Here is a 21500-nt window from a genome sequence, read left to right on the forward strand (position 1 = left end):
GCCACGAAGTTTCAATTGCACTGTACTGCGCGCCCACACGTGGTATTTTGTGGAAGAGCCACACTCAAGGGGCCAAAGAGCCTCATGTGGCTCGTGAGCCGCAGTTTGCCGACCACTGGTTTAGCCTTTTCTAACTCAACTGTGCTCTCACATGTTCAATCATTTTCCCCTCCTTCCTCCCTCTTACATCTCCACCCCAACCCCTAAACATGCACACACATATGCTCCCTTTCTGATGCAGGTGCTTCTGCAGGATAGTTGACTGAATGCTTCTGACAGTGAGAACTAGCCATAGAAGAAGCACTTGGGATATTACATCTCATCATGTTCAGAGTTAAAAGTAAAACCCAAGTATTCTTCAGCTTTATTATACTTTATTTTCTCTAAGTTAGATCCAAGAGACGTCTCCATAATAAAAAAGCGAGGGCATACTTTAATTTATATTGTCAATTCTGTTTCTCCGTAGAGGTGAGGAGAAATTTGATGAAATGGCAAGACCCATGGGACATTGTTATTAAATAGGGGCCACAGTGAAAATATAGCAGAGAAGTATTTATGAAAAGAAAATGTAAAGTTTGTCATGTAATAGTAAAGTTTGTCGTGTTGAGTGTAATAGCACCCACATCACTGGGCAGAACTGTTCTAGGCACAGCATATTCTTCATCCTCTTATGGATTGGATTTTCTCCCAAGTAAAAGGTATTGGGTTTAAAAAATGGAGTTTGTGCATACTGTTAAGGATGTATGCAGTAACATTATGTTTAACTGTCACATGATATTAAGATTCAGAGTTGAGTAATTTAGCCAGAATTGATGACTTTTAGCATCTTGGAATGAAATAATTCAGATCTGTGCTTAGTTCATGATTGATTAATATACCTGGACCATTTTGGAGGATGAATTATTCACAGGCTCTAAAGGAGTATCCTAATGTGTATATTTACCCCTTTACCCCGTGTATATTTTAAAAGGAAAAGAGGAATTTATGAGTAGTTGTTGTTGACAAAGCTTATCTTACTAAATGTTCTCATTTGCATTTTAGGTTGAAGCAGCATTAGAAAGCTAAATACAGTGGATAAAAGTCATAGGATTTTTTTTTTTTGCAGGAATGTTTCTTATTGTATAGATGATAAAACTGAGGCTCAGAAAGATGAAATGCTTTGATTAAGATTATGCAGTTAATGACAGCAGAGTGAAATTTTAGTTCCTCGGCACACTGTTGATCTTCCTTCTATACTGTTAAGTTCACAAATCCTGAAATTGCAAAAGAATTTTGAGGCTGTTCAGAATTAATCTCTGTACAGGGTCAAACTCTTCTTAAAGGTCATGTAGTGCTGATAAAATTGGCCTATCTTGAAAGGTTCCTCAGTTTATGCCGTTCTTTACAGATGCTAGGGCATTTAATGACCCTTGATTTAAGAAGTTAAAAACGTTCAAATATATTACATGTTTACCTAATAGTTGGAGTATGTACTAATGAAATAATATATATTTTTAAAAAAAACTTTTTTATTGATGAGGGAGAGAAAGGAAGTGAGCGGAGAGGGGGGGGGGCATCAATTTTTATCGTTCCACTTATTTAAATGCATTCATTGGTTGATTCTTTTTTTTTTTTAAATAGATTTTATTGATATTTTACAGAGAGGAAGGGAGAGGGTTAGAGAGTTAGAAACATCAATGAGAGAGAAACATTGATCAGCTGCCTCCTGCACACTCCCTACTGGGTATGTGCCTGCAACCAAGGTACATGCCCTTGACCTGAATCAAACCTGGGACCCTTGAGTCCACAGGCCAATGCTCTATCCACTGAGCCAAACCGGTTAGGGCATTGGTTGATTCTTGTATGTGCCTTGACTGGGAATCAAACCCGCAACCTTGGTGTAATCAACTGAGCTACCTGGTCAGGGCTGAAATAATATATTTTTAAATTTTAAAGACTGTAACTTCATCATAAGAGAACTTAGCTGAGCTTGAGCTGTTGTTATACAACTATGGAATTATTCCAGAGAAGTATGTTATAATGAATATAATTGATTATCAAAGGTACTTTTATTCGTAAAACATCTACTGTTGGATATATTCTTTTGCCAATATTTCCTTTTAGGTTGAGTCTGTAGGTTTGCATTTTTATAATTGTGAACCACTGTTATAGGAGATACATACATTTTACCAATTTTTAGTTGTGTTTGATTAATTTTATTAGAACTGACTTTAAAGTTGTTTTGCTTATATCCTTAATTTTAATTATAGAGAAACATTAGAAGGCTGAATAAAATTGTGTTCTGGTGACATTTATATAGGAACAGAACGCTGCTTCTCATTCTCCTCCTTCTTCCTCTCCTCCTTCTCTACCTTCTCTTCTCCTTCCCTCTCTTTTCTCTTTCCCCCTACCTCCCCGTTTCCAAGAAAGAGGAGCCAGATGTCATATTTTGGTGAAGAATTTATAGACTGTGCAGAGACTCTCCCCAAAATAATCTGGTGCAGAGTCTTGACATTTCCTCAGCTGACTTAATGCAAATTAGGTGCCAGAGTGGTGGGCGCCAGGTTACCATAAAATGTGCCATTGTGTTAGTAATGTCCAAATAATACTTTCAGGTTCTGAATGTTTGGTAGAAGTCAAAGTACAACTCATAACTCCTATAAAGAAAAATATTTTCTGAGAGTGAGATAACTTCTTGAGGAAAGGAAGACTATCTTTCATTCAATAATTTATAAGAAGGCAACTGCGTTACACCTCCATAGGGCAACTCCTAGGGTGGTTTTCCATTTAGTCCTGTGCCTCACAATGTGTGTGTTTGCACTTATGTTTCAGAATTGTAATCAGTAACTCACAATATTTATTGTAAGCGATGAGTAAAGAGTTAAAACATCCTATAAGTACTGGTAAGTATGCATTTAGAAAAGATTTTCAAATGTTCTGAATTTAAAGAGGCAAACTTTTATTATATGGCAAACTCACCCAGAATCTCTGCTAGTCCCCTCTTTTTCCCTTGCTTTCTTTCTTTCAGTTGGTAGCAGGTAAAGAATGCATTAACATTTATTTTCTTTGATTAAACTTTCAGGAAAAAAATATTTGAACTTTAGTTTTCCTTTTTCCAAAGCAATAATTAGAGAGACAGTTCCTATATGTTATGATCTCTGTAAGTGAGCTTATAAGCTTTACCTTTAATGAAGACTTAAATCTTTTAGAATAATTAATACTAACTTTATTTAAGTGACCCAAGAAGATGGAATTTTCTCATTTTTCTGAGGAATGAATTTTTATGCCCTGTCATAATCAGGTTATTTTTTTCTAGTCTATATATTAAATTTCCCCAGATAGTAACCAAATGAAATTTTATCATTTTCTCTTTATTTAAAACAAAATAAGCTATAATTATCCTCTTTTTCAGCTTTTAAAAAACTCTTCTGCCCTGGCCTAGTAGCCCAGTTGGTTAGAGCATCATCCTAATACACCAAGGTTGCCAGTTCAATCCCCTGTTAGGACACATTCAAGAATCAACCAATTATATCTCTCTCTCAAATCAATAATTTAAAAAATTAAGAAAACATTAAAAAAAACCTCTTAATATAACATTTTTATTTTTTCTAACATATTAATTCTCCTGGACTAAACTGTGTTCTAATACACAGTATGTAAGCCTTGTTATTCAATTTATATATTAATAAAATTATAAGATTTTTATACCTTGAAGGACCTTGATATTTAATTCGGTCCCATTCTAATATAAATGATAAAACAGATCTGCAAATATCAATCTGCCCTGGGTCATTTAATATCGCTGTATATCTCAAAACCATACTGCTAAACTCAAATCCAGTATTCTTTCTACTGTACTATGTTCTCTTGTCTGAATTATTTTTCTTTTATTATTTTGATCCCCAAAGAAGTAGAAATAGAAACTGAAAAAGGGGAGGGGAAGCATTTGTATTATAATGTCTTAGCACTCTTTTAATTTCAAATAAACTCAAAATAACGTAAAAGGAGACTTGCTTATTGGCTATATAACGCTAAAAATGCTCTGGCCTGGATCTAGAGATGCTTAACAGATGTCAGAATCTCTCTCAGCTCTTTCCTTTCTCTGTACTGTATATATATACTTTATTTTCAGGCAGGCTCTCTGTAATATAATGGCAAGTTATGAGTCCCAGTAGCTCTAGCTTTACATTCTGCCTCCTTTAGCAACTGCTGTGGGAAGAGATCTACAATTTGAGCTTAAATTCCTAGATTAAGTTCTAGCTTAACTGGATTAGGGCATGTACCCATTCCTTAACTAAACACTCTGGCCAGAGGCTTGGGACATATATCTGAAGCTGAAGAATAGAGCCCACCTTCCACACCCCCAAACCACAGGGAGAATGATAGCTTCCCAAAGGAGAAAGGATGCTGTGTGGAGAGAAAAATGGCAGTGGTCTGCTTCATATTAGTCTCAAGGATTCTGTGATTCATGCACCACTGTTTAATACATTATTCTTTAGAATTAAAGCACTATAATACGCTGAACTTTGGAGATGCTTTATGAATAGAAAAAATAAGAGCTCAAAGAGGTCTTATTATTGTTTTTAATCACATAGTTAGTAGATATGCTATTAGGAAAACCCAGATGAGGGAATAAAAAGTTTTAGAATCAGCCCCGGAGACAACCAATGGATATCTCTCTCTCTCTCATCAACAAACCTATCCTCAGATGAGGATTAAAAAAATATTTTAGAATCAGATTCACATTTAGATTCAGATGCAGGTTTTGAGCAAAATAACTATTTTATGCTCAGACTGTTTATCCTTAAAATAAGAGGTGATAGGATCTTTTTGGTAGAGTTGTAGTAGTGTTAGGGATATATGTAAAATGTTTGACATGTCGTTTAATATACAATGACTGCTGTTATATGTTGTCATTGTAATAATAGCCATTCCTAAGAGCCACATTTCTTCCTTTGGTGAATTACTTTCCTGTAACAATCTTGTGATCATTCTGAAATGTAGTTTTCCAAGCTACAAGCAAACATTATATATTAAAATAATCCACATTATTTCTGAATTTAGAAGTGCCAGTGAAAAGTTTACTGAAGTAGAAAATTACGTTTTTAACAGAAATCTAGATTGTGAATTCATACTAGAGAAGATGATCTGAGAATATTGATGCATAGAATATGAACAAAACATTACATATTTTGTGTTGTGGTATCTAGGTAGTATTCTGGTTTGGTAGTAGTCTAGGTTTGAAATATGTGTATAACCTATACTTTAAAGTCTCTTTTAAAAGAGATTAATCATATACAAAGATTTACATAAAACAACTAAGGTTAAAAAATAGTTTATTAAAAATATATCAGACAAATGTAAATTTCAATGGCAGATGATGTTGCTCTGATTTACTTTGTTAATGAGCTGCATTTAAATATTAATCATTTAAGGTCAAATTTCTAATGTAAATTGTTCTTCAATGGGTACAACCCAGTTACCACAGTAATTTAAGTGAAATGATTATAATGGAACATTTCTTTTGAATTTGGCTTTTCTCTTTTTCTGTCCACCAGGGAGTAACTATTCCCAGTCAGAGGCGCTATGTGTATTATTATAGCTACCTGTTAAAGAATCATCTGGATTATAGACCAGTGGCACTGTTGTTTCACAAGATGATGTTTGAAACTATTCCAATGTTCAGTGGCGGAACCTGCAGTAAGTGCTCCAAATTCTCATTCTTCCATGTACTGGAACACTTTTCTTAACATATGTAGAGGTTTATATAAAAATCGGCCCGTGTCGCCTAGTGGTTGAGTGTCAGACCTATGAACCATGAGGTCACATTTATATTCCCGGTCAGGGAATGCCTGGGTTGTGGCTCTTACCCCAGTAGGGGGTGTGCAGGAGGTAGTTGATCAATGATTCTCATTATTGATGTTTCTATCTCTCTCTCCCCTCTCCCTTCCTCTCTGAACGCAATAAAAATATATTTTAAAAATATCTAGAAAGAAATTTATTGCACTTAAAATTTATGCAGGAATATATATATATTTCTGAAACATCCATATTGATTAATTAGCCCAGTTGTTTAGTGCACTGGTCTAAAGAAGCCAAGAGCAATGTTTTAATGTCTTTGAAACCAAATTGTATTTATGAAGGAAAAATTCTGTGCTGCAATTACCAATTGCAGCTTAAGTTTTGATTAGATGGCTAGAAAACCTGTCCTGTCACATCCAGCATCAGAATGGCAGTGGGGTTCATCAGTTTACTGGGGTTGAAGCACGGACCAATTTCTTCATATCTTAAGGAAGACTATATATTGATAGAAATGGTGACAGGGACAATAAAGAAGAAAAGAAAAAGTGATAAGACATGATGACGGGCTAGAGTATATTGACTGAATAGGGTTGAGTCAAAGTGTGTGCAGTATTAGAGAAAATCTGGATTTAGATTTGAGTATTTATAATGCAGTTTTGTAGTTTCTATATAAGATACCACCACATTATTTCTTTTAATAATTCTAATATCAGCGGTATTTTACAATTCATTAGTGGTTTTAGTTTTTAGCTTTAAGTTTTGCTTAAACTTAAAATATTTATGTAATTTAAAACAATTTTTATCCCTAAATTAATTTATACCTAGGAAATTAATTTCTTGATGTTGATTATCTTTGTCAGATAGGTATGATCACCTTCATCAAATATTTTCTGTATTCTTAGAGCAGGGCAATTTTATCAGAGACCACAGTTTTATTAATAGAGCATGATAAAGGCTTCTAAGGGGCCTCTTTGATCCTTTTGTCATCTCAGTACAATTTTGAAGACTGCTGGATGCAAGGCACTAAGCTATCAGAGGTGATTGATATAACCTAGGAGCTCAACAGATTCATAGAAGAGAAGGAAAAAGGAAGAAAAAACTCATGCTTTTCCTATAGTACAGATATCAGTATAAGAGCCAAAAGAAAGGCATAAAATATTAGAGAAATAATAAGGGAAAAAAGAGAACATTCAGTTTAGTAATCTTATATAATGTTTTTCACATTGCTTCTCTTAAAAAATTTCACCAATTCTCCTTTTCTACATTTAAATATTGTGTTGTTTTTTTGTTTTTGTTTTGTTTTGGTCTCAGTATTAATTCATACTGACTACTGAAATCTTTTTAATCTTTACTAATTTTCTATGCACTCTGATTTAATACTATGTAGTAAAGCTGTATATGATTAAGTGGGAGGTCGTATATATAAATTATAAATGCTAAGAAAAAGTTTTGGGGGATTGTCAGTTTCATGAAGGAAGTCCAGCTCTGTATTGAACACTGGGGAAAGCATAGAGTTTAGATTGATATTAAAACTGAGGGAAGTATTACAGGCATTTGGAAATAGCTGGAATTGAAGCACAGCAGAAGGAAATGAGCTGGACAAGAAATGCAGAGACAGAGAATAGAATAGGAATAGAAAGTGTGGCTCACTGTTAGAGAACCTTGAATGAGGATTTCAGGCTTAATATGATAAATACTACAGTGTCAGTGATAATGCTGGAGGCCTAAACTGTGTTGAAAGTACAGTTGTGTAGAAAGTGATGATAGCAAGAGGTGGAAAATGGTGGACAAAGGAAGCCAGTTATATGACTTGCTCTAAGCAAGATGTGCTTTGCTGGGGTAATAAAATGGAATTAGTTTATTTTTTCTTCTGCCATTTTTATTTGAAAATTTTGTCAGGATTTTCTATTCTGGTCAGGTGAATAATTCACTTGGACATGAATGTTGACATTTTAGTTTTAAATATGTTTTAATTCAAGTGAAGGTAAGCTGTTCACATGAAAGATAGGTATTCAGTGAGCACTTGAAACTATGGGTTTGAATCTTTAGATGAGAGGATATGTCAGATATTTTGGGAAGCATCAGGAAAGAGACATAGTAGTTAAGCCTTTCAATTAAATGTGGTGTGAGGCTCTAGGATGAGAAGGCTCAGAGGGAAATGGTGAGGACTCAGGCAAGGGGAGTTGGAACAACTGCGTTCAAGAGGAATAAGAGGAATCAGTGAAGAAAACAAACTTGTGAAAAGAAAGTGTCTTCTGCAAAGTTGTCAGGGATTTACAACTTTTTTTCTTTAATGTTGGTCTTGTCTTATCTATCTAAATATTAAATTCATATTGTAAAGAAAATTATTTTTCTCTAGTGATTTGAGGAAATCTTTTCCACTGATTTTTATTACAACTTTTTAGCTTAGTTTTTGAGAGAAATTCTGAGTAACACTGATTTGTAATTAGCTTATTGGTTATAATTTAAAATTCTTGTAGATACACATTTTAGATGAAATCTGACTTGTATAGTTAATTAACTTTTTAAAGTTCTAAAATCAGGAGTATCAGATTCTGAATTAGTGGAGTTAGAATTAATAAGGTTACAAAGCATTTTCATTCTGGTTGATTTTTATTCACCACTTTGAAATGAAATCATACCTTGTTTATTTGTTTCTTCAAGCTAGACTTCCCAGTAAAATTTATCTTTTAAAATGGCTCATTGTACTTTGAGTCCTTAGTCAAGGAAGTAGAAATTGTTGAAAGATTGTTAGTGTAATATTTCCTCTTTTTTAGAGAGCTTTTTCTTAAGATAAATGTCTTACAAATCCAAATTAGAATAACCACACGTGCTTCGATCAGTCCTACTATTTATTATGTGATTGCTCATATTGCTTTAGATATTGTATAGATGAGCTAGATCTTTATTAAACTGGGAAATTCATTTAGCTTGGATAGCATTTTGCCTTGTTCTTAATTGTTGGTCTTATTGATAAAGAATGGGATACTATTTTTTTTTCATCTTTAAGGATAATGACTTTTGGTGCAAGAATTTTATTTCTATGTGTGTATGTACGTGTATGTGTATATATACACATATATATTTCTCATGCAGTTTATACAAGCTTGCTTTTATTTCTTACTCATTTTCACATGTTTCCTTCAAAACCCACTTCTAACCCTCCTAAGGCTAGTCACTCTCTTTTTAATGAACTTGTTTGTGAACTTATTGTACCATAAATTAGTTATACTTTGTCATTACTACCTTTTAGTTGCATTGCTAATACATAAGCATGATACATTTTGAGAAATCATATTTTACCAGTTATTTTAATTCTTTTATTTTTAATTTTTATTGACTTCAGAGAGGAAGGGAGGGGGAGAGAGAGATAGAACCATCAGTGATGAGAGAGAATCATTAATCGGCTGCCTCCTGCACGCGCCCCCATCAGGTATGTGCCTACAACCCAGGTATGTGCTCTGACTGGTAATCAAACCCGAGACCTCCTAGTTCACAGGTTGATGATCAACCACTGAGTCACTCTGGCTGGGCACCAATTATTTTAAAACAGACATAAGCCAAAGTCAAAATACTTGTTAATGAAAAGTGGGGTTGGGGGGGGGTGCACTTCAATTTGTACTTGATGTCTGTTGTATTTAGCAGCAGACATTTCAAATCCTCTCCTTCCTGTTTCTCATCATGTTGGCTTTATATACCTTTAAAAATAAAGTGTGAGCTATAGGTAAAATGAATGATGGTTAATATTTTTATAAATATTGAGACTTATGTTTATGGAATTTAGTATAACTTTGTAGAGAGTATATTTTTCTTTCCTCTTGTGAACATGTAATGATTTGAATTTTGTGGATTTTGTTATATGATAGAGACTTTAAAATATTGCAGCAAAATAACTTTTAAAACTTACAGTTCATAGATGTGCCAGAAAGTTATTTTAAGCATTTTTAACATCATTTTAGTGTTAAAGTTTTTATGTTACTATAGTGCTAGAAGTCTAATCTTGGGACTTACTATTTTTGAAATAGAATTGACTTTCATGCCAGCAATAGAACCGTATGTTAAAGGTTCAGATTAGGGAAAATCTTGTATTGATTACATTTTGACCTAATTTATATTTATTAATTTGTTTTAGATCAGGATTATAATAGCAGAATTACTATTTTGTATATATCGCTAATATTAATAATTAAAATAGTTTTTGACAGTTGGCTAGTTAAAGGCATTTCCTGTGAAATGATACTTATATGTATTTAACCATGCAGATCCTCATTTTGTGGTCTGCCAGCTCAAGGTGAAGATATATTCCTCCAGTTCAGGACCCACACGTCGGGAAGACAAGTTCATGTACTTTGAGTTCCCTCAACCATTGCCTGTGTGTGGTGACATCAAAGTAGAGTTCTTCCACAAACAGAACAAGCTAAAGAAGGTTTGCACTGTACTTTTATTGGGAAAAATATAAAAAATAACCGTACCTTGAATAGTAACCTCAGATCTTTTGTGTAAAGTATTTGGTTAGGCAGAAATCAATCAGTAAGGAGATATTAAAAGGTTTATTTCATTTTATGACTGATATCTAATGAATTAGAATTGTTTTTCTGTTAGATTTCTGCATGCATTGCTTACTATGGCATTGATGAGCCATTATAATGGTAAATAATCCTATTAGAAGGAAAAGGACAAAAGACCTTTTAAAGTTATATGTAATTTGAGATGAATTTCCTTTAACTTGAGTTATACAAAGAAATTTTGTAAAAATACTAAAGATTGTATACATACTACGTGAAATCAGTTATAATCCTCTTAGAAGGGTGATTAATTACCTGAGAAGAAGTTAGCAAGGGATGATGAGTTTCGAATAAACTTGGTCTGTATGTATAAATAAGATATGTTTCATGGTCTTGTATGACACAAACCACTTTCCCCCATTTTGGTTTCTGTTTCTTACAACTAGGTCATTTTATATTTTGCTTCCTCAAATTTACTAAGTATTCTGAGTTTTAGCTAGAAGAGAAATAGGTATGAAGAGGAAGTAATAAAGAATGAAAAAAATGTGGCATTATTTAAATAAACAGTTTTAAAAAAGTGAGGTTTGCATCTTATTGATCTATATTTAGAAAATGTAAGCTCATTTTAAAACAAACTATCTTGTTTTAAAATATAAGTGAACATTTAAGATGAAGCTAATGTACAAAATTTTTAATTGGTGATGAACAAAAATACTAGCTTTTGTATATTGTTACTGCCTCTTTAAACATCTGTATAGCACATTACCAATTTTTAGAAATTTTCAGTAATAGGATTGATTTAGTTTTCCTGATTTTTAGCTCTTTTTTTTGAAAGAAGAGAAAGTTTCATTTACTACAAAAATTTTTAACTCTATTTTGACTTATTAGAAGAAATATAATTTTCTTTATTTAGAATCCAAGTAGTTAGGAAATCACAAAATGTTAAACTGATTTTTTCACCAGAAACCTAGTTCTTACCTGTCCTATATAAATATATTTCAGTAACTTTGAAAACTATTTTTTAATAATCCAAGAAGTGCTGGCCAGTGTGGTCACCAGTTCGATGTCCGTTCAGGGCACATGCCAGGATTGTGGGCTCGATCCCTAGTGGGGGGGCGTGCAGGAGGCAGCCGATCAATGATGTTCCTCTTTCATTGACGTTTCTGTCTCTCTATCCCTCTCCCTTCCTCTCTCTCTAAAAATCAGTAAAAACCTATAAAAAGAAGATAACTATTTTAAAAAAAAAATCAAAGAAGTGTTAGCAAATGTTCTAAAATTAAGGTAGTTATTTTTTCTTCTATTCATTGTAAGACAAATACACTTAAAATCTTATATTTTGCTTTTAAAAACAAACAGGCACCTGAATCACTATTTCCCTGTACCTTTAGGAGTGTGTTTATTCACATTTCAGTTATCACCTGTGCATTACATTAACACATGCATGTAAAATTAAAGATTCGATTAAATATTTATAATATATGTGTATTTTGGATTACTTACATTCATTTTATGTGATTTTTCTCTTCCTGTTATAAATGTTTGCAGTGATTTAAACAAAAGCAGGTTTAGTATAATCAGTGTATTTATATGGAATTCACGTTTTTGGAAATTTGAATATTACTAGCTTATTTTCTTCTGATTCTAAGTAAAATATGTGTGTAGTTACTAATTAAGTGACTTTGGTAAAATAATTAAAATTAACAAATATTTTTTAAAAGGCAATGCTAAGTACTGTTAAAAGCTACAAAGATATTTAAGATATGATACTTAAGATCTTTCATGGGTGGGATAACTTAAAGATAAATTAGAATAAAATATTTAAATGACTAGACAGGTATCACAAGGCTGTACATCTTTAATTGTCAAATGATCCATGCAGACCAAATTCTAGTAAGTGAGGGAGCATTTTCTTGGTTGGTTAAGAAAGGTTTGAAGTAATGAACTTCTGATGCCATTTTTGATTAACAAGACCTCATATTATTAGTAAGAAGTGATTCCTTAAAAATAAGCGTTTTATAACAAAAAAGTCAGAAGTACTTACTGTCTCCCCTCCCATCCATATTTTATTATGAATTTTTTTCAAACATTCATTGTTACTTAAGAAACTAGAGCTGTTTAATGTTTGTATTGCCATAGCAGTAAAAATGTATCTGCCTTGCTTCATTGGGAAGTTGTACCTGAATACTTCAAGAACTTTTGTTAAAGTAAATTTTGTAATAGCTTTTTGAAACATAGAGGAAATTAAATCCAATTCTGAATTTTTAAATACATACATACATACAAACTCAACATTTTTAAAGGCTAATATTAGACTAGAAAGGAGATATTTTACTTAAGGTTTTAAAGCAAGAGTAAGCTATCTTATAACTTGTGGAATTACATTTTTGGTTAAATGTGAAGAAAAGAAAAATCATGTGAATTAGATAAAACAGATTGCTAAGTATTAGTCTTTGTGTTTACCTTTATTCAAAATATTAAATAACATGGCTTATTTTGACTTCTTGTGGCAAATGTTGAATATAGGTGACATTTTCTTTTTAAAAATATGTCATTTTATTTTTTAGGACAAAATGTTTCATTTTTGGGTAAATACATTCTTCATACCAGGACCAGAGGAAACGTCAGAAAAAGTAGAAAATGGAAGTCTATGTGATCAAGAAATTGATAGTATTTGCAGTATAGAGCGATCAGATAATGACAAGGAATATCTAGTACTCACTTTAACAAAAAATGATCTCGACAAAGCAAATAAAGACAAGGCCAATCGATACTTTTCTCCAAATTTTAAGGTCAGTTAAAAACATTTTGAGGAGTTGGTGGGTGGCTCTGTGTGTGTGCTTCTTTTATTCTAGGTGTATAGCTAGTGAAGGCCTTGCTTGACTAGTTTTTAAATTAAATATTATTTAGAAGTAATATTTATGTAGCAGCAATCTGATAGTTTCTAATAAAATTCAAGTTGTGTAAAAAGTCATGAAAACTGTACTTTCCTTATTTCTTTTTGTTTGGTTAAATTTGAGGCAGTCGTTTGGGAGGAGTTAAATAAGTGGGATATGAAGGAGAAATGGGTGAAGTAAAGGGTAGAAGAGAACTCTTATTTGAGAAGAATTTATATGGGATGTTCTCACTGATTTTACTCTTGTACTCCTCCAATTTATTCTCAGTCCCTCACAGTGATCTTAAAAATAGATTGATTGTGTCACTCCTGTTTACAGTTTTTAAGATGTTATAGTCTTTGTTATGCCCTACAGTGATTTGCATTACTTAGCACAGGCCTACTATCAACTGGAGACACATTCTCTCCCTTTTCCCTGAGTTTCACTCATATTGGTCTTTCTTCATCTCTTCAAAGTGCTACGCTCTTGTGCCTCTGGTCTTTCCAGTTCTTTTCCTCTTCCTGTACCTCTCCACCCTCAGCCTTTTCCCTACCCTTCACATAGATACCCTTCTCATATTCTAATCTTATCTTCAATTTTATGTGGCCTGAAAGGCATTCTCTCATCATCCTCTCCTCTTATCGACTTTCTACAATTGTTTCCTCTTATTATGGAATTATTTGGTTTGTTTTAATTTCATATATTTGTGAGTGTGTGTATGTGTTTCCGTTTCTCTGCATAGGTAATAATTCTCCAGGTTCTGAAATGGAGGTTTGACATTTTTTTTTCTTTCCCTTTCCTATTTCATACTCTGTTTGACTTCCTCCCCTTGCTTTGACCATACCTTCCTACTTTATCTCTTTAAAAATTCTTACTTTTTTTCTTCATTCCATGTGTATATATAACAATCTTAATCATAGCTTATAAGTGTAAGAATATTGCTAGTAGTAATAAAATAAAGGGGGTGGTTACACATTTTAACTGAAAATAGATCCAATATTAAGTACCTTTAGATCATATATTTCTTTAAAGTATTTAGAAGTAAGTGTCTTTTAGAATCCACAGGTTTTTGTTTACTTTCTTTTCTCTAAGTCTACATTTTTCTCAATCACTAGCTTTTAAAGTATAACTTGCTCTAGTTTTATTGTTTTCTGTTTTAATATTATATTTTATACTTATGATTACAAATAAAAACTATTTTAATTATCAGTAAACAAATATCACATGTTGGTAAGTACTATGAAAAAATAAAGCAGAGGCTCTTGGCTGGCATAGCTCAGTGATTGAGCGTTCACATATGAACCAGGAGGTCAGGGTTCAATTCCCTGAACATGCCCAGGTTATAGGGGGCATGCAGGAGGCAGCCAGTCAAAGATTCTTTCTCATCATTGATATTTCTGTCTCTTTCTCCCTCTCCTTTCCTCTTTGAAATCAATAAAAATATTTTTTTAAAAATAGAGATGTTATAGAGAATGATCTTGTGTGTTTTTTAACTGAATGGTTAGAGAAGGTCTCCCCAAGCAGCTGACATTTAATTAGAGGCCTAAATGAAATATGTGAGCTACACAAATATCTGAGAAAAGAGGGAAGAGCAGGTACAAAAGCCCTGAGATATTAATGAGCTTGATGTATTTGAGGATCGATAAATAAGAAGTCATTTTGACTAAAGCACACTGGTCTGAATGTGAAGACATTAGAGTGTATTTAGCACAGGAAAGATGTAATTTGAATGTTCACTCTGTCCACTTCTTTAATATATATAGGCTGGAGAGGAGATAAGATTGGAAACTGTTGCAGTGGTTTAGTTCAGATGAGAAGTGGTGGTGGTTTGAACTAGAGTAGTGGCAGTGAGGGGTAATGAAAAGCTATCAGGTATACAGTTGACCCTTGAGTGACATGGGTTTGAACTGTGCAGATCCACTTATATGAGGATTTTTTTCAATAAATATAGAGTCGGCTCTCTATAACCCCGAGTTTTGCATCCACAGATTCAACCAACAGGGCCAACTGTATGCATTGTTTTATGCCCTTCTATATAAGGGACTTGAGCATCCACAGATTTTGGTATCCACTGGAGGATACTGGAACCAATCCCTGATGGGTACCAGGGGAATAGCTGTAAAGTTTTTGGGGAGTCGAAAGTTATGCACTAATTTCCAACTGCACAAGAGTTGGTGCTCCTGACCCCTTTGTTGTTCCAGGAGCAAATGTTTATGGATTACTGGTGTAAAAAGAGAAAAATTGATGACTCTTGGATAATGTGGGGAGAGGCTGTAGATATAATAGAGGAAGCAAGGGATTCCAATTTAAATCCCACTAGATATGTGGTCTTCAGCAGGTTACCTAATCTCTCTAGGCCTTAGCTTCCTCTGCTTTAAAATGGAATCCCTGTCTTGTAGAGCTGTTTTGACAATTATTTCATCTAAGCCTATAAGGCTCTTGGCTGTCTATTTAAACCACTGTATGATATTAACTTCTCCATCCTTCAGGTGAAGTTTTTAGGGCTAATGAGATCTTAAACATAATTGTTGATCAGTATTTTATATAGTACTAGAGGCCCGATTCACGGATTCATGCACTGGTGGGGTCCCTCGGTCTGGCCTGCGGGGATCAGGCCGAAACTGGCTCTCCGACACCCCCCGAGTGGTCCCAGATTGTGAGAGGGCACAGGCCAGGTAGAGGGCCCCTACCGGTGCATGATCGGGGTTGGGGAGGGACTTCAGGAGGGCTCCAGGGCGTGTCCGGCCCGTCTTGCCCAGTCCTGATCACTATTGGACCAGACCCCAGCAGCAAGCTAACCTACCGGTTGGAGCGTCTGCTCCCTGGTGGTCAGTGTGCATCATAGCAACTGGTTGAACCAATGGTCAGACACTTGGCATATTAGGTTTTTATTATATAGGATAATATTTGTATTTGTTTAGTATTTTTATATCAGAAAATACATTGATTTTCAGATAGGTAGTAAGCGAAACATTCTTTTGGAACTCAATTGTTAGTGAATTGAATTTTGTGATAAAAATCTATTTTGTGAACTATTGATGAACTTCAGTCTCAGTGTATATTTCTTTTGTATATTTAGTTAATGCTTGAAGTTAATGCTTATTAAAAATATATATTAACATGCCAGTTTATCTTTTCAGCATATAGGAAAAGACAGTGTAAGAAATTTTAAGAAGGGGGGGCGTCAATTAAAAGGCAGCTGCCTTTTAAAGATCATGTTTGTCATAGTACTTAAAAATGAATCTGCTAAAAGTATACATCTATACTAAGTAATTTAAGATTAGTCTGATTTATAGATTTTCCATTGAAATTTTCTCTTTTTTCTCTAGGTGAAGCTGTACTTCACAAAAACAGTAGAGGAGCCATCAAATCCAGAGGCTAGCAGTTCAACTTCTGTAACACCAGATGTTAGTGACAATGAACCTGATCATTATAGGTATTCTGACACCACTGACTCTGATCCAGAGAATGAACCTTTTGATGAAGATCAGCATACACAAATTACGAAAGTCTGATTTTTTTTTTTTATGAAGAGGGATAAAACACCATGAAAACAAACTTGAATAAACTGAAAATGGACCTTTTTTTTTTTTTTTATGGCAATAGGACATTGTGTCAGATTACCAGTTATAGGAACAATTCTCTTTTCCTGACCAATCTTGTTTTACCCTATACATCCACAGGGTTTTGACACTTGTTGTCCAGTTGAAAAAAGATTGTGTAACTGTGTCATGTATATACCTTTTTGTGTCAAAAGAACATTTAAAATTCAATTAGGATAAATAAAAATGGCACTTTCCCATTTTATTCCAGTTTTATAAAACGTGGAGACAGACTGATGTGTATACGTAGGAATTTCTCATTGTGTGTTCTGTCACCAACTGAAGTGGCTAAAGAGCTTTGTGATGATATACAGGTTCACATCCTACCCCTTTGCACTTGTGGCAACAGATAAGTTTGCAGTTGGCTGGAGGAGTTTCTAAAGGGTTTTGCTACATTCTAATGCATGTATTCGAGTTAGGGGAATGGAGGGAATGCTCAGAAAGGAACATATTTTATGCTGGACTCTGGACCATGTAACATCTCCAGCTATTTACACACACCTTTCTTTAGCATGCTACAGTTATTAATCTGGATATTTGAAGAATTGGCCGCTGTCACTGCTTGTTGTTTGTGCATTTTATTATTTTTTTTAAAGCATATTGGTGCTAGAAAAGGCAGCTAGAGGGAGTGAATCTGTATTGGGGTACAGGAATGAACCTTGCACAACATCTTAAGAATCCACAAATGAAGGGATATAAAACTAATGTGGTCATAGATAAGAAACACAGCAACAATGACTTAACCATATAAATGTGGAGGCTATCAACAAAGAATGGGCTTGAAACATTATAAAAATTGACAATGATTTATTAAATACGTTTTCTCAATTGTAATGAATGCTCCATCTCCTGTGTAATCAAGGCCAGTGCTAAAAGATGCTCTTATTACCTACATCAGTCAACAACTTACACATATTTTATTAGTTTTCAATCATATACCTGCTGTGGATGCTTCATGTGCTGTCTGCAAGCTTCTTCTTTCTCATTAAATATAAACTGTTTTGTAATGCTGCACAGGAAATTTCAATTTGAGATTCTACAGTAAGCAGTTTTTTTCTTTAAAGATTTATGATGCACTTATTCAGTCCAATAGCTGTCAGCCGTTCCACCCTTTTGACCTTACACATTCTATTACAATGAGTTTTGCAGTTTTGCACATTTTTTAAATGTCATTAACTGTTAGGGAATTTTACTTGAATACTGAATACATATAATGTTTATATTTAAAAGGACATTATTTGTGTTAAAAAGGAAATTAGAGTTGCAGTAAATTTCAACACTGCACAAACAATAAGGCATTTACTTTTTCAGTAGAAGTTGTCCCACATAATGCTTTTAACAATTTGCTATTGAAAGAATAGATTTTTTTTTTAGAGGTGCAGTGTTGAATTATTTCTTGATAGTGCTAGTGTTAGAACTAGGGCTTCTTTTTCACTTAAGTATCATATATTTGATATGCCCAGACTGCATACTATTTTAAGCAGAGTACAACTACTAATGTAAAGCTAATGTGAAGATATTATTTAAAAAAGAAATTTCCCCCAGAAATTTGGTGTCTTTTAAATAATAGCTTGCCCTTGAAACATTTGAATATCCAGCCAATTTATTTCTTAATGGTGTAAAATCTCATTTTCAATAACTTATTGGTGCTGAAATTGTTCACTAGCTGTGGTCTGACCTAGCTAATTTACAAATACAGATTGCATAGGACCTATTAAAGCAGCATTTATAGAGTTTGATGGTAAATAGATTAGGCAGAACTTCATCTAAAATATTCTTAGTAAATAATGTTGACATGTTTTCCATACCTCATCAGTTTTCATTCAGCAAATAAAATTTTTAAATTTTTAACAAAGCTCTTAGGATTTACACATTTATATTTAAACATTGTTATATAAAGAATTGATTGACTGCTCATAAATTAAATTGGTAAGGTTAGAGACAACTATTCCTAAGATCTCACCATTGGAATTTATATGCCACCTTTCGTAAAAGCTGAAAATTGTTGACTAAGTTGAAAATCATTGATGTTTTGAAGGTAGTTATTATTACTGTTATTTGTTACAGTTTGGGCACAGTGTATTAAAACATAACTTGTATTGTTCTGATATGTAACATGGAGGGCCAGGTCATAAATAATGACATTATAATGGGCTTTTGCACTGTTATTATTTTTCCTTTGGAATGTGAAGGTCTGAATGAGGGTTTTGATTTTGAATGTTTCAATGTTTTTGAGAAGCCTTGCTTACATTTTATGGTGTAGTCATTGGAAATGGAAAAATGGCATTTTATATATATATTATATATATATAAATATATATTATACATACTACTCTCCTTTATTTCAGTTACCATCCCCATAGAATTTGACAAGAATTGCTATGACTGAAAGTTTTTGAGTCCTAATTAAAACTTTATTTATGACAGTATTCATAATTAGCCTGAAATGCATTCTGTAGGTAATCTCTGAGTTTCTGGAATGTTTTCATAGACTTTTTGGATGTGCAGCCGCTTACATGTCTGAAGTTACTTGAAGGCATCACTTTTAAGAAAGCTTACAATTGGGCCCTGTACCATCCCAAGTCCTCTGTAGCTCCTCTTGAATATTTTTTGCCATAATTGTTAAAGGGTAGTTGAATAAATAGCATCACCATTCTTTGCTGTGGCACAGGTTATAAACTTACGTGGAGTTTACTGGCAGCATCAAATGTTTCAGCTTTAAAAAAATAAAAGTAGGGTACAAGTTACATGTTTAGTTCTAGAAAATTTGTGCAATATGTTTATAACGATGGCTGTGGTTGCCACAAAGTGCCTCGTTTACCTTTAAATACTGTTAATGTGTCATGCATGCAGATGGAAGGGGTGGAACTGTGCACTAAAGTGGGGGCTTTAACTGCAGTGTGTGGCAGAGTTGCCTTCTACCCTGCCAGTTCAAAAGATCAATCTGTTTTCATATAGAATATATATACTAAAAAATTTCAGTCTGTTAAAACAGCCTTACTCTGATTCAGCCTCTTCAGATACTCTTGTGCTGTGCAGCAGTGGCTCTGTGTGTAAATGCTATGCACTGAGGATACACAAAAAATATGTGTACAGAATAATGCCTCATACCAATCAGATGTCCATTTGTTATTGTGTTTGTTAACAACCCTTTATCTTTAGTGTTATAAACTCCACTTAAAACTGATTAAAGTCTCATTCTTGTCATTGTGTGGGTGTTTTATTAAATCAGTATAATTTAAATCGCTTAAATTTGGTGAAATTTTAAATAACGGGCAGCCAAATGTGCTTAATACATTTTCTATTAAGTTCCCACCCCCACCCCCCCTGCTGTCCTTCATAGTCTACAATTATTAAAACATGGGCTTTGTCACCTTGGGAGTAGAGTATCAGTCTACTCATGTTTGAGAAAGGCACTTTTTAGGGCTTTAGTCAACACTTAATACATTGTTTTAAGCATATTACATTACATAACATTCTAATCTTGAAAAACTTCAAGATTGAAAATTTTGTGCATTTATTTTTTAAACTAAGGCAGACGTCTGCAGATAATTCCCCAGAACGGATTTGATACTTCAGATTTCAGTTTGTGGCTTTTTCATTCTTTATGATTCTGTAGTCTGCCATTAACATATGGGAAGCTTCATCTACTCATTGTGATTAGTGCCATTTAAAAATTTATATTCCAGAAGAGTTTAAAGAACTTGGTGTACTTGAATTCAACCTTGTTATTTCTAATCTTAAAAGCTTAAAAACTAAGGCATATCCTTTCAACAAAGCATAGTAAGGTAATAAGTGTGGCTGTACAAGTGTTTTGAAAATAAAGCAGAGCATTTATGTAACAGTGGAATTTAATGTTATTTCAAGTTTAAATTTTCTCCATGTGACTTTTTAAAAGTGAATGTGAATAATGTATAATATAAAGAAGTATGAGAAGTGTGTATACACACAATTTTTTCCTTTTTAAGTATGTTTAGAAACTATACTGGAGTCTAAAATTGGTGATTTCTGAAAAATAGGATTTGCTGGCGATTTTGTTTTTGTTCATGCTCTTACTATAGTATAATTTGAGCTGCTTAGTTAAGTGAATGCCATCACCATTTCCATTGAGAATTTAAAAATCACCAGTGTTTAACATGCAGGCTTCCAAAGGCTTACAAAAAATCAAGACCCTTAAATCTAGTTGATTTGCTGCTAATGTGAAACATTTTTTGTTCTTTTAGTCTTGCCAGACAGTTAACCTCGCATCTAAAACAGTCTTAAGTAGCTTAAGTATAAGTTTTGATTAGCAGTGCTATTACTAGTACAGAGAGAAATGTTTGTGAAACAATAATAAATATTCATTCTGAACTGGTATAAGGACAGTACCTAAAAATTAGCAAAAAATAATAGAGAAAAATATTTTAAAACTTTTAAAGATGAAATGTTAGAGATTGATTTTCCTATGGAATTATATCGCTATAGGAAGCCTAATGGTTAGGTCGCTTGTCAGTTGTTTTCAATTTTTAGAGCAAATTTATCTCTTTTTTTGGCCTGATGTTGCTATTTTTCCATCTTTCAAGAAATCTTACAAGTATATCAGAATGTTGGTAGCCACTCTGACAAATTCATATTGGTTGGTAGCTTTTAAGTTTCAAGTGAAAACAGAAAAGGACAAAATAGTTGTGTCGGTGGTAAAAATTTGATTCTTAAATTAGTTATTTTGAGAATACTTTCCCATAACTACAACAAAATCATTA

At 33.4% G+C, this 21500-nt stretch overlaps 1 protein-coding gene across 4 annotated transcripts in view; it reads left to right on the top strand.

The window, feature by feature from the left end:
- Positions 1-19968, top strand: part of PTEN (phosphatase and tensin homolog) — an 82531-nt gene extending 62563 nt beyond the window's left edge. For 3 of the 4 annotated variants that reach the window (XM_005875936.2, XM_005875937.2, XM_014547468.1), the window contains 4 exons: positions 5538-5679; positions 10044-10207; positions 12851-13075; positions 16489-19968. In XM_005875936.2, the coding sequence (XP_005875998.1) occupies positions 5538-5679; positions 10044-10207; positions 12851-13075; positions 16489-16674 (717 nt within the window). In that variant the 3' untranslated portion in view covers positions 16675-19968. Of the gene's footprint in view, positions 1-2863; positions 2883-5537; positions 5680-10043; positions 10208-12850; positions 13076-16488 lie in introns of those variants that run through there. The other variant, XM_014547469.1, reaches the window with a different exon arrangement.
- Positions 19969-21500: the final 1532 nt, after the last annotated feature.

The sequence above is a fragment of the Myotis brandtii genome, unplaced genomic scaffold (genome assembly GCF_000412655.1).
Source record: "Myotis brandtii unplaced genomic scaffold, ASM41265v1 scaffold475, whole genome shotgun sequence".
NCBI classification, from domain to species: Eukaryota; Metazoa; Chordata; class Mammalia; order Chiroptera; family Vespertilionidae; genus Myotis; species Myotis brandtii.